Raw genomic sequence first — 14,190 nt, forward strand, 5'->3', positions numbered from 1 at the left:
ATTGAAATTTTAAAACAAGCCCCAAATCAAATAAATCTCTTCATATAAACAAAATAAGGCTTTGTCTGTGCTCTTTCCATTTAAAATTAGAGGTAACCACAGCATTTTAATAATAATTAATAATAATAATTTATGCATTTAGCAGACGCTTTTATCCAAAGCGACTTAGTGCATTCAGGTTATACATTTTTTTTTACCAGTATGTTAATCATGATCCAAACAAAGATGCTGCATACATGCAACATGAGCCGTTTTTAAATCTAAATTACATTGTATAATTTCGAAATTTGAAGCAAAAACAGAATGGTTTGTGAAACTATATATAAAAATATCTGCATGAAACAGCAGACGAGCTGAATGAGACGCAGATTCACTCTCTGCCAGTAGGTGGCGCTTAAAGCGTTTCATTGGTTTCCGCTGTAAACAAAGCAGCGCTACACTTATGAACTTTATTATGCATTATACAGAGGCAAGATGAAAAGAAAAAATACCATCTAAACTTTTCTAAAGACAGTAAGTTCCCCTCAGACATGCATTCATATAAACCCACCTAAATGAATCGCGATTAACCGTCATGCGGTTAATCGTTACATCCCTAGTCTGACGCATAGAAAGAATTGCCTACTGTAACTAAGGCAGAATTACATGATTTTAAAGCAAATTCTAGTTAGTTTTTTTTACATAACGATTTTTAGAAACTTCACACTTTCCAATATGCTGTCCTTTGAGTTATATGCCAGGTTTCTATGTGAAAAATACATATTAAAACAAATAAATGTTCCTTTCAGTTTGGCCTAAGACACAAGGTCTTAGGGGCAGCACATTGAAATATTGCCATGTTATGTATTAGTATTTGATTTATTGTCTCTCACTAAACAACAACAACAAATAACAAACAAAACCACAACAACAACAACCACAAATGAAATAACACTAATAATAATAACAATTATTATTATTATTATTATTTTGTTGTCAATATTATTAAAAGAAATAATTGTAGAATTTGTATTATATTATTTATATCAAAATAATTAGAAATTGAAACTTTATATTATTTCACAGAAAGGTAATAGTTACTACATCCCAATACATACCAATTTAAGGAAGATCTCACCAATAGCAGGTGCAAGAGATTTTAAGGACCAGTTTCATCATCAGTCAGGTGAAAATAATAATTACAATTGAGTAGAAAGGAAAGGTTTTTTTTGTGCTTTTCTAAAGTTGAGTAACAAGACAAGCACAAAAAAGTGTGGGACAAGTAATACCCAGTCCTATACATGATGAGTTTGGGGGCACACCATACAAGGAGCTAATTTTTTTTTTTACAAAATTTAGGTCCTTGTATGGTTGTCAGAAAGCTAATTTACAAAAGTTTTTTTTTTTTAGAGAACCAGTTCTGAAAGCCCTGCAGTAAACAGTGATACTGCTGAAGAATCGATGCTTAAGAGATTCCTCTGTTTAAGGTCATGGTGAGGGGTGACATCACATTACGCAAACACGTCAAAATGTTTGACCACTAACTCGTTGAAGTGTTACTAGCCAGGACTCGGCCTCATACCCTCAGGACAGCAGCCAAAAAATAGCACCCAATGGTCAGGAGAGGTCAACTGCTTTTTAGTTTAAACAGCCTGTGCAAGCCCACAGTAAACTCGAGACCAACAACACTCTCTCATTTCATGACACAGCACAACACAAACTGAGCCACGCTGTCAGAACCAAAACGTCCCACCCAACTCGACGACTGTTATTACAGGAGGCAACTACATGTGCTACTACTGTAGCCTACTTCTATTACTGGTTGCACAAAGCAATCGCTAAATAGAGAAGCAACAATTCAGGTGTTAAAGCTTCAGTTTCTGATGGCCAGTTTCAGCGGAGCAGGTTCCTCTTCTCCATGATTTCACTCCATCACACAGAAGCCTCTGTTAAAAAACAATAAGAGGACAAGAGCTCACAACAACAGACCTGCAGCTAAAACCTAAACTCAAAGACATTGAAACCGAAATGAAAACGGCTTTAAAAAATGAATATTCAGACAAGCGAGGACAAAAAAAAAGTTAAGATTTGATTTTATTCAGCAAGCATGCATCAAATTGATCAAAATTGACAGTAAAGACTTTTAAATTATAAAATAAATGTTCTTTTGAATTTTCTATTGTATCAAAGAATCCTGAAAAAAAATGCAGCACAACTGACAAAGAAAAAACTTTAAGCAGCACAACTGTGTTTCCTATTATTAGAATAATTTCTAAAGGATCATGTGACTCTTGAGTAATAAATAACAGCTTTTTCCATCACAGGAATAAAAAAACTATTACTTTATATTATGATAATATTTCACACACACTATATTACTGTTTTTATTGTATTTGTGATCAAATAAATACAACCATGTGAGTATGTATGTATGTATATATATATATATATACACACATATATATACACATATACACATAATATACACATATATACATACACACACACACACACAAATAATATACATACATGCATACATACATACATACACACACACAAACAAATAATATAAATATAAAGGAATTTTTCACCTGTATTATCATTTGCAGGTAAAAATTCTGATTGCAAACTATGAACAATACTAATTGTGCTGCCTCAGCAAGAACACCAAATCTATAAAAATTGCTTTCTGCTTTCTGTCTTTCATACCTGAAATACTTCAAATTCATCTAAACAGTCAGTTTGACAGCAAACTGTCCCTGTTAACGTATCACTAGTGACATCACTACATTCTCAGCATAGCATCCCACAGGAAACAAAGATCAGAGGAGAAGGCAAGAGTGGAAAACCTGCCCTGACATGAGCGTGGAACTGTCAGTGTACTCTCACCACAGACGTTGTCCCTCAGCTGCATAACCTGGTTTCATACAGCACGTTAAATATGTCATGCCGATCATTCTGGGAAATCGAGGAACTGCATATTCCATTTTTAGACTCAATATGGGTAAAAGGGCACTAAAGAAACAACTAAATGATATTTGAGGTCAAGAGAAAGGCAGTCAAGTACAAATAGGTCAAGCTCTGAAATAATCATCAGCCACACCCTGAATAAGGGAGAAAACACCATGCAAACACAAGGAAAACCAGTTCAACCGCCACGAGATGACGAAACAGATAGAGAGAGCATAGTATTGGAAAGATCTTTATTTTAGGATACCACAAGTCAGCGGGTTCTTTCTTTTAAATAAACATTGACACTCATGAATCAGGGCTAAATAATAAGAATTGTTCTGCTGTAGTTCAAATATGCACTTTTCCATTTTATTTCAAACACATTTTACATTTGGAAAAATGTACATTACTGTTCAAAAGATTGGGTTGTTAGGATTTTTTTTAAGTCTCTTTTTTTCCACCAAGGCTGCATTTATTTGATCAAAATACAGTAAAAACATGACAAAAATATATTTCGGCTTTATTAACAATATTTAAAACTAAAGTATTTTGTTAGTTTTTACATTTATTTGCAAATATAGCTGAATTTTATGCAGCAGAATACCTGTACAAAAATGACGCCAACATTAAAAACCAAAAAATAACAGAACAAAACTGTCCATCCCAGTCAGACAACCAGCAGACAAAAGTTCATAGTGCTTAAAAAAAGAACAGCTGGAGAGGATGAGGAAGTGTTGGATGAACTTCCTCTCATTCTTACTGGTCATTGTAAAGCGGATCTCTCCCTACATGCTATCACCCACGCTAACCGTTTGTTGCTGTGGAAGTGAGAAGCTTTTGTTTACCTTCTCTTCCTCTCTGTGAAAATTTAAAAATAAGATCTTGTCTATGGCTGTGGGGTGTGTCCCACCACAGGATGTCAGTCCCCAGACTCAAGCCTTTCCTGTCTTCTCTGAGAAGGGCCATGAAGTGATGCGTAAAAACCACATTTACACCCAAACGTCTCAAACTGACACATCAGAATGGTAACCAACTAGCTGCAGTTGATACGGGACATCTAATAAAAGGTAAATACTGAGACGGAGTGCCACCACACCTACAAACTTCTTCTGTAAACGGTCATCGTCTATCTGCAGCTCTTCATTAACTGATGGCAACAAGTTCAACTTCCCTGGACCTCAGAGACGAAAAAAATATGAAATGATAGACATGCGAACCAGCAAGAACATGTGTTCTTATAAAACCATAGCCTCAATAGGGCAACCTAGCTGCATTGCCTTTGAAGCAAACAGGTGTCAAACAAGGCAATTCATAGACTAATGTTAAAAAATTCAGGGACGGTAAATTTTTTGTTTTTGAATGAAGCCTCCTATGCTCATCAAGGCTCCATTTATTTGATGAAAACTGTAATATTGTGAAATAATTTCAATTTAAAATGATTAAAAAGTTTTAAAAAGTCATTTATTCCTGTAATGGATGCATCCTTGCTCCTTAATACATTTTTGAATAAAAAAAATCATACTGACCCCATACTTTTAAATGGTAGTGTATGCATACCTGACTTTTTTTGGCAACAATTTAAAGACATCCCGATAGATTAAAATGTGGGTTTTTTTGGACATTGTGTTTCACAAAAACATCCTTCTCTGAGTCTGACATGTACTTCAAGTCAATCCTTGTGTAAACAAGCATGACGGATTTGAAACAAAGTCTAGTTTGTCACGTACATTAACACAATTTTAAATGTGCTATCTGAGATCACACTGTACAAGTACTTTGCATTGGCTCTCCACAGGGGCAAAGCTCAATCCGGCCATACATTACAGGAGACTTCTGAATTAAATGACCCAAGATTAATTACACTTTATGCCAACAGTCCTAATCATGCTATTGTCTGCGGCACAACTGTTAGCCGAAGTCTGCAACAACACATTTAATCCACAAATTAACTATGAAGGCTAATGACTCAAATTTAGTCGCTTTACAAACCAGAGAAACATATCCTGAACTTGGCTATTGGCTAAGTGTGAAGCAACATGAGTCTAAAAGGCGGAGGCTTTATCATTCTCGATTCTCAACCTGTCAGACCGGTGGGACAGCCATTCACCAATCAATGCCAAGGACAACCAATTCCCCAGTCCTTACCAAAGCACTTTAACTTTACACTCGAAGCCAGGAGCAACACTATAGTCTCTGATCTGAAATAAAAAAAACAATAATCATGTATTCTAGCAAATATCCACAACTTTTAATAACTTAACTGGTTCTTTATGGTCCGAACTACTGATAATAGAACCATTTGGCAGGTCCAAAATGATATTTATAGGTCAAGTAACTTAGTTTAACAATTGGACAGCCCCAGGCATAGATCATAAAATGATTTTTTGGAGCATTTATAAACTGTGTATGTGTTTGTTTATACATAGATTAGTTCTTGTGTCAAAAACTAATTAAAAAATTATTTATGATTTTAAATTGGTTTGTTAAATCAGTTATCAGAGTTGTATCAGCCAAAAAGAAAAGCAATATCGGTTGATATCTACTACACACACACACACACATACATACATACATATCTAGCATACTTAGATTCAATTTGACATCCGAGTCTCTATGTGGACAAAGTGGAACACCTTTTTAGGTGCAACCAACAAAATAAATAAGTTTAATGCCATTGAAACACTTGTGCAAACTGAAAGTACCAGTATGAGACCGTATATGTTCACAGTAGGAGACAGATATCGGCTTTACAGTCGCCGATCGAAGTAACCAACAATACGTTCTCTGTTCTCTCATTCAGAAAGGTGTAGTTTACTGATAGTGCGGGCAACAGTGGAGAACAAGGTCAGGACTAGGTGTTAGTTTCGTTTTAGACTGAACGTTATTCGTTAGTTAGCTGGACAACACTCAGAATTCAAAAGAAGAGATTAAACAACAGATTAATCTGCAAACAGACAGCTTGTACCCCATTACAAAAACATATGTTAAGTTCATACAGAGCTGTAAAGTTAGAATTCACTGTCTGTCTCAACTCTAAGTGAGCTTCCTAGCTAGACAGCATTTGTAGGTATTATATGAATATTCGTTTGCTCGCTATCTAGACAGCTCAGTACGTTTTGAGACACATCCACAGAGTCGGTGAGTGGAAACACCTGTGGCCGGGCAGCAGTCGACGGGCCCGGGCAGGACTCACCTGATTCACCGCGGCCCGATGTCCCGGCACTGTCCACGATTCAAGCGGGTTTGCTCAATTATCCTGAGGTGAAGAGGAAAACCACACCGGGCGGTGAAGAAGAGCAGGCTCGAATTGTATTTCCCACGGCTTCGAGGTCTGTGTATGGACAGTGTTTGAGGATTATCAGTGAAGTGTTTCCTGCTGCGCTTGCTGCCGATTTGCGCTCTGGCTCCTCCCTGAGCAAACGCCTTCCGGGACAATTTATAGTGCGGCCAGCAGGGGGCGCTCACACTGAACAAACATTAGAAAATGCCGATTAAGCGTATTTTAACACTTGAGCTCCACACACATTATATATACGTTATATCAAGTGTTGTTATATATATACACTACCAATCAAAAGTTTTTGAACAGTTAAGTTTTTAATGTTTTTTAAAGACGTCTCTTCTGCTCGCCAAGCCTGCATTTATTTGATCCAAAGTACAGCAAAAACGAAATATTTTTACTATTTCAAATAAATGTTTTCTATTTGAATATATTTTAAAATGTAATTTATTCCTGTAATTTCAAAGCTGAATTTTTAGCATCATTATTCCAGTCACATGATCCTTCAAAAGTCATTCTAATATTCTGATTTGATGCTCAAAAACATTTATAATTATTATGTTGAAACAGCTGAGTAGAATTACATATATACTGCCTTAAAAATATGTAAATAAGTCACCACTGAGAATAAAGGGAATTACAAAAAAAGTTTAAATAAAATGTTATAATACATTCTTCATCTTTACAATGCAAAACATTTTGAAATTTCAATATTTTTATTTTGGAAATGTCATTGTTTATATTAAGTACACACACTTATTTATATATACTTGCTAAACTTATGCTTACTGAACACTGTATGTAATCATAAAACACTCTCCATGTTCACATTTTTATATTAAGTACACACACATTTATGTACTTGCTATGTGTATGCTATACTTATGCTTATTGTATATAAACATCATTATCACCATCAATTAAGTCAATAAAAGCGAACAACTCCTTTATTAGCCTACATAAATCCTCTTTATTGAAAATGTTATATATATATACAGTGGGTACGGAAAGTATTCAGACCCCCTTAAAATTTTCACTCTTATAAAAATGTAGATCACAGTAAATTTCAAATTATTTGAAAGAAAAATCACTGGTTTAGCACTGGTTTAAAATCATAGACTGAGAGCATGAGCTCCTTCTGATGGGGTAGTTATGAAGAAAGTTGGAGATCCATGATATTTCTCCTGTAGGGAAACAGAAAATTATTATTATCTTGGCCTGAATTCCTGTTTAATGCTTGTTAGATTAATTCATAGACAATATGAGGAAAAAGACTAAAACACCCAGAATACTCAATTCAGACTTTTCTTTAGATGGAATTGTCAAACACATACAGTATCTCACAGAAGTGAGTACACCCCTCACATTTTTGTAAATATTTTATACATTTAAAATATTTTATAATATTCCAAATAACCAATTTGAACATTTTCACTTAGGGGTGCACTCACTTTTGTGGCCAGCGGTTTAGACATTAATGGCCGTGAGTTATTTTGAGGAGACAGCAAATTTACACTGTTATACAACTCACTACTTTACATTGTAGCAAAGTGTAATTTCTTCAGTGTTGTCACATGAAAATATATAATAAAATATTTACAAAAATGTGAGGGGTGTACTCACTTCTGTGAGATACTGTATACACAGAGCATCTTAAACTTGTAAAAACCTGTATGTGTTTGACTGCTCTCTCCATGGCATGAGCCTGAAGCAAAGTAACCGTGCATCCACCGAACCCTCCCCCTGTCATCCGACTCCCGAACACTCCATCCACCTCCAGTGCTGCCGCCACCAGCTCATCCAATTCTGGACAGCTGACCTCGTAATTATCCCTAAGACAAACAATATTAACCCCAGTCAAAGAATGCATAATTAAAAGCCATTTAACTGACAGTTAACTCCACCTATTCAATAAATGGGTTAAGCAAACAACATTTCAGTCACTGAAAAGCACTTCTAATCCTGGGATGTTTAAAAGGAATTGACTTCTGTAAGTCTTCCAACATGATAATCTTGCTTCGATTATAGATGTTTACCTAAGAGAATTGTGGCTCTCCACCATCAGCCTCCCAAACTCCTTGTAATCCCCTCTCTTCAGTGCCTCGGCAGCTTGCGCTGTGCGTTCAATCTCCTCGATCACATGACGTGCGCGACGGTATGTCACACCATCCAATCGATCCTTGGCAGCTAAATTCAGATTTTAACATTTTATGAAATGACCTCGATTAAAGACATACATTATGGTGTCTGTTCAAAATCTTTCTTTTCTTCTTACCCTCTAAATCTTGTAAAGTAGCCTCTCTTAGACTTTTCTTGCTCAAAACGGCTGCTGCCTCCTCACATTGTTTTCGTCTGGTGGGATACTCGCTTCCTGTGAGAGAATGTCTAACGTTGGAATTTGTGATCAGGATTACAAGTCCAGGGTCAGCCAAAGGGACAGCGGTGGCCTCCAAAGACCTGAAAAGATTACATTTCATTTTATTAATAGCTGTTTTGATATTATATTTGCATATAAATGACTGATTATTTCTAATCTGACAGGAGAGTTTGAATTGGCAAATCTACTTACCTGCAGTCAATGAGCAAAGCATGGCCCTCTTTACCCAAAACGGACACAAACTGGTCCATGATGCCACAGGGCACAGCAGCATGAGTGTGTTCAGCCTGCTGACAGGCCACTGCCTTCGCTACCTGATCCCCATCATCTGTGGAGGGCCAGAAAACATGAAGCCCATGAAACTATTAACCACTATACATATCTTTATGCACTGTTCAAAAGATTAATGTTGGTAAGATTTTTTTTATGTTTTTGAAAGAAGTCTTTTTTTGGTCAACAAGACTGCATTTATTTGATAAAAATTTAGTGAAACAGTAATATTGTGAAATTACAAATTTACAGAAAGTTGCTCAATTTTAAATAACTGTTTTCTATTTTAATATGCTTTAAAATGTATATGTTTTTGAAAGAAGTCTTTTTTTGGTCAACAAGACTGCATTTATTTGATAAAAATTTAGTGAAACAGTAATATTGTGAAATTACAAATTTACAGAAAGTTGCTAAATTTTAAATAACTGTTTTCTATTTTAATATGCTTTAAAATGTATTTCTGTGATGGCAAAGCTGAAATTTTAGCCATCATTACTCATGAAAACCAGTTGTGCTGCTTCATATTTTTGTGGAAATTGTGATACATTTTTTGAGGATTCTTTGATAATATAAAGTTCAAAAGAACAACATTTATTTGAAATTAACATCTTGCAACATTATGACTCTTTACTGTCACTTTCGATTGTTTCAATGTATCCTTGCTCAATAAAAGTATTAATTTATTTGAGAAAATCTTAATGACCTCAAATATTTGAACAGTAGTGTATATAATATTTATAATAATAAATGTTTTATTTGACATTGCTTTATTTAAATAAAATAAAAAAATCCAAGCAATAATACAAAAATCATTTTAAACATTAAAAAAAAATCAAAATGATACAACATATGTTTAAGAGATTACTAAATAAGTAAGCAATGGATTATTTGTTTATGCAGTTATAATACTCTTTATTGCTGTTCTGTAAGTACTTTTCCCATTTATTTTCTCTGTAGGGAACATATTTAGCCATGAACCAAATCAAACAGCTCTGAAATGAATCACAACGTTATAACCTTTAAAAAAAAAGTATTGAAGGGAAAAAATTTAGAAGAAGAAGAAAAAAGGTTTCCATGGTGACAGCAACTTCTAGCAATATGGGCAGTGTAGTTCTTTACTGGAAATTCAACACACTTTTTGGAAGTTGTAAAGCTTCATAACCCATCAAATAACAACCTCAAAGATCATTGTAGTTCTGTCCTGAACGCTTTACATGTTATCAGTAAAGCAAATACTATATGGAAAAAAAACGAATGGGATTTTTACTTCTGTAATTGTTATGCGTGACAGACAGACAAAGATCTTACCTGGACACAACTGCTGCAAGAAGGTGTACACAGCCACTTCCAGTGAAGCAGAGCTGGAGAGTCCGCCTCCTAGTGGCACACTACTGGCTATTACAGCTCTGAAGCCAGGGATGGGACGTGCTGTGCAAAGACATGGCCATTTGTGAAAGCTAATAAATGCATGAGATTAATATGTACTCCATTTGAAGTATATATTCAAGCTATATTCACTTTTAGAGTAAGACAACAGTGAACATGTGCTCAGCAACTATTCTGTAAGTGTTGCAAGTATGGTTTTTGGAAACTCTGCATTAAACAGTTAGTCCAAAGACGAGTTCTCAGCATGGGTCCCTAGGGTCCCATTTCGTGCTAGAGGCAGACTAAATGTACACTTCCTCATTACTTCCCTTTTTTGCCATATAGGCAAAAATTATAGCAAAAGATTACCTCTGTAGTGCTGTACAACTCCCTTTACATAATTGGCCCAGTTTGGCTGCCCTCTTAAAAGTGGGGTCAGTTCATTTGGGAGATCAAAGTCCACCACCCTGGGCTCATCGGCAGCTTCAGTCAGAGTTACAACACAGCACTTCTGGCCAGAAATTTTGCTGCCCACTATAACTGTCACCATCGGCAAGGCCTGCAATCATTCAAACAAACAATATAACAGATTGTCAGTGCATAATTGCAGTGTGTTTTGATTTGAGAAGAAACCTTGTTTGTTCCTATCATTCATTTCTATATATAAGGAGAGATGGGCGTGTGTTAGCCACATTTGCATTACTGTTGGCCACGTCTACTATCTCTCTCTACAGTAGAAAATATCATCAAGGATGTGAAAGGACAATCCATCATTTCCATTGTTCAGATATCCGCTCTACAGGTTATAGTATTTTGCATATGGACGTAACACTGGGTCACTTTGCATTAGTGCAGGTAAGGCTGATTCATTTACAGGAATCGGTTCTTTCGAACAGTCTGATTCAAATTACTGGATCAAAATAATAACAATGCAGTTTATATTATGCCATGACGTAATAACTTCATCAAAAATTCCAAAAAGTATGACTTAACCTAAATATAACATCATCATAATTTTCCTTTACACTATAGAATATTAAAATTATCTTGACTAAAAAAAAAAGCTTCATGTTTCAATAAAATGCTATTTTTAAAACCAGCTTTTTCAATTGTGTGCGGGTGTTGATAAGTCGTAAAAAATAGTTCCTGTAAGTTTTAGCAACATTCCTTATACTCGTCTATTATCGGTTCAAAAATGAGTTACTGACTCGAGAACTGAACGCATCAGTTAATCCAATTCGTGAAGAAATTGTTTAGACCTGTTTTGTGAATCGTTTCAACTGATTCATTTCTAAGTTTCGATTCAAACGAATGAATCGTTCGCTACTTCACGTCAAAAGAATCGTTTCAACTGATTCATTTCTAAGATTCGATTCAAACGAATGAATCGTTCGCTACTTCACGTCAAAAGAATCGTATATGAACACACAAAAAATATATTACATATTTCACAACATATTTATACTTTTTTTAAATCTTACCGTAATGGGATTTAATAGTGTCAAAACAGTGTCATTACCATTGGGAGGACAAATCCTTCATTATAATCTGTGTGTTCTCCGATTAAATTCACACGGCCCGGAGCACAAACTGCAACATTTGCATGGTCCCCGTCAAACGTGTCCCGGTACACACGACGAGCTTCAGAAACTAAATCTGCAACATTTTTAATTGGACAAATGTTGGCCATTGTGTCGCAATATTGCAGTTACTTCACAAAAAAGTAATTCTAAGTGTTCGACAGATTTCCAGTAGTTGCAGACATGCAGCTTAAATCACCGAGCAACTCATTTATAGCGGTCAATAAACAAAAAAGTTGAATAAAATTGCTTTAATCCATAGAGTTTATGTAAAGGAACAGAAACCAGCAGTTCAGGCTCAGATACTTCCTACAAATACAAGAGTCCTGATTGGTGCTAAAAGTCATATGACACGTTTCTCATCACGCTGCAGTGTGTCAAGGCGTGGTTATAAATCTTTTTTTTTTAAACATTGTTTGAAATAGTAAATGGTCTGAGAAAGTTATTTTAAAGCGTCAGTATATTAGGAAAATGTTAAGGCATAGCATCAGTATATTAGGAAAGCTCCGTTTTAAGACATGCAGAGAGGGTGATGTTTTGATAATATACATTTATAAATAAAATATTTATTTTTATTGTATTAGACTTTCATATTAAATTGATATAATTGTAGTCAAGTCACTAATATTTATAAATTAAATAAGTTTTTAATAATTAATAACAATTTTCTGTACTGTACACACACACACATATTTTTTTTTTAAACTATTTAACCATTTTGGGTGGCTAAATGTCTGTGGGAAATACAAACCCAGTGTAAATTGTAAGTGCTAGACTAAATTATTTGGATCTATGGACTTTATTCCCATGTGTAATTGCTATTCATTCGACTTTAGTATTATATAAAGTATATTAAAGCAGACAAATTCAATAGTTTAAAAACATAAAATTGTGTCAGAAATCAAAATACACAGAAGATACAAATCCTACAAAGTAATTTATTAACACTTTTCACAGCCTCCTTTAAATAGCTTATTTGACACTACAGTAACAATGACAATCAAACAGAAACAAATCGCATTTAATTTTTGGACATAATCCATAAAATGTAGATACATTGATGAAATGTGTAAATGATGCAGGATCTCTACAAATGAAGTTTTAGGGTCCTGTCATCAAATGCTTGTTCATAACTGATTTGGTAAAAACTTTTGAAAACAAAAATAATATGTTGGATTTAAGTGCATATACAACATAAGTGCTAAGTTTCGATTCAAACGAATGAATCGTTCGCTACTTCACGTCAAAAGAATCGTTTCAACTGATTCATTTCTAAGATTCGATTCAAACGAATGAATCGTTCGCTACTTCACGTCAAAAGAATCGTTTCAACTGATTCATTTCTAAGATTCGATTCAAACGAATGAATCGTTCGCTACTTCACATCAAAAGAATCGTATATGAACACACAAAAAATATATTACATATTTCACAACATATTTATACTTTTTTAAATCTTACCGTAATGGGATTTAATAGTGTCAAAACAGTGTCATTACCATTGGGAGGACAAATCCTTCATTATAATCTGTGTGTTCTCCGATTAAATTCACACGGCCCGGAGCACAAACTGCAACATTTGCATGGTCCCCGTCAAACGTGTCCCGGTACACACGACGAGCTTCAGAAACTAAATCTGCAACATTTTTAATTGGACAAATGTTGGCCATTGTGTCGCAATATTGCAGTTACTTCACAAAAAAGTAATTCTAAGTGTTCGACAGATTTCCAGTAGTTGCAGACATGCAGCTTAAATCACCGAGCAACTCATTTATAGCGGTCAATAAACAAAAAAGTTGAATAAAATTGCTTTAATCCATAGAGTTTATGTAAAGGAACAGAAACCAGCAGTTCAGGCTCAGATACTTCCTACAAATACAAGAGTCCTGATTGGTGCTAAAAGTCATATGACACGTTTCTCATCACGCTGCAGTGTGTCAAGGCGTGGTTATAAATCTTTTTTTTTTAAACATTGTTTGAAATAGTAAATGGTCTGAGAAAGTTATTTTAAAGCGTCAGTATATTAGGAAAATGTTAAGGCATAGCATCAGTATATTAGGAAAGCTCCGTTTTAAGACATGCAGAGAGGGTGATGTTTTGATAATATACATTTATAAATAAAATATTTATTTTTATTGTATTAGACTTTCATATTAAATTGATATAATTGTAGTCAAGTCACTAATATTTATAAATTAAATAAGTTTTTAATAATTAATAACAATTTTCTGTACTGTACACACACACACATATTTTTTTTTTTAACTATTTAACCATTTTGGGTGGCTAAATGCCTGTGGGAAATACAAACCCAGTGTAAATTGTAAGTGCTAGACTAAATTATTTGGATCTATGGACTTTATTCCCATGTGTAATTGCTATTCATT

General features: G+C 34.7%; 2 protein-coding genes across 4 annotated transcripts in view; both read right to left on the reverse strand.

Moving 5' to 3' along the window:
- The window catches only part of LOC107565782 (lethal(2) giant larvae protein homolog 2), a 31,925-nt gene extending 25,595 nt beyond the window's left edge, over positions 1 to 6,330 (reverse strand). Inside the window, exon 1 of the mRNA XM_016251057.1 lies at positions 6,125 to 6,330. The gene's annotated coding sequence lies outside the window, so the exon portion shown is untranslated. The remainder of the gene's footprint in view (positions 1 to 6,124) is intronic.
- A 926-nt stretch (positions 6,331 to 7,256) lies between these two features.
- On the reverse strand, positions 7,257 to 13,676 carry LOC107565784 (galactokinase). Of its 3 annotated transcripts, none has more exons than XM_016251061.1 (8): positions 13,303 to 13,676; positions 10,593 to 10,782; positions 10,167 to 10,286; positions 8,781 to 8,916; positions 8,487 to 8,668; positions 8,248 to 8,398; positions 7,881 to 8,043; positions 7,257 to 7,395 (listed from the first exon to the last, which is right to left on the reverse strand). In XM_016251061.1, the coding sequence occupies exons 1-8, from the start codon at positions 13,471 to 13,473 to the stop codon at positions 7,324 to 7,326; spliced, it is 1,185 nt and encodes a 394-aa protein (XP_016106547.1). In that variant the 5' UTR covers positions 13,474 to 13,676; the 3' UTR covers positions 7,257 to 7,323. The 3 variants fall into 3 exon arrangements, with proteins under 3 accessions (XP_016106547.1, XP_016106548.1, XP_016106546.1); XM_016251062.1 differs by lacking the exon at positions 13,303 to 13,676 and adding an exon at positions 11,743 to 12,116 and having other exon boundaries at positions 8,487 to 8,596; XM_016251060.1 differs by lacking the exon at positions 13,303 to 13,676 and adding an exon at positions 11,743 to 12,116.
- Between the last annotated feature and the right edge of the window lie 514 nt (positions 13,677 to 14,190).

The sequence above is a fragment of the Sinocyclocheilus grahami genome, unplaced genomic scaffold (assembly GCF_001515645.1).
Source record: "Sinocyclocheilus grahami isolate Dianchi unplaced genomic scaffold, SAMN03320097.WGS_v1.1 scaffold1027.1, whole genome shotgun sequence".
NCBI lineage: Eukaryota > Metazoa > Chordata > Actinopteri > Cypriniformes > Cyprinidae > Sinocyclocheilus > Sinocyclocheilus grahami.

Coding starts and splice junctions, on each gene's coding strand:
- LOC107565784 (XM_016251061.1), bottom strand. CDS start 13,473: ATGGCCAACATTTGTCCAATTAAAAATGTTGCAGATTTAGTTTCTGAA. Junction 10,783..13,302: donor AAGGATTTGTCCTCCCAATG/GTAATGACACTG, acceptor GAATGATTGCAG/GCCTTGCCGATGGTGACAGT. Junction 10,287..10,592: donor AGTTGTACAGCACTACAGAG/GTAATCTTTTGC, acceptor GTCTTTGCACAG/CACGTCCCATCCCTGGCTTC.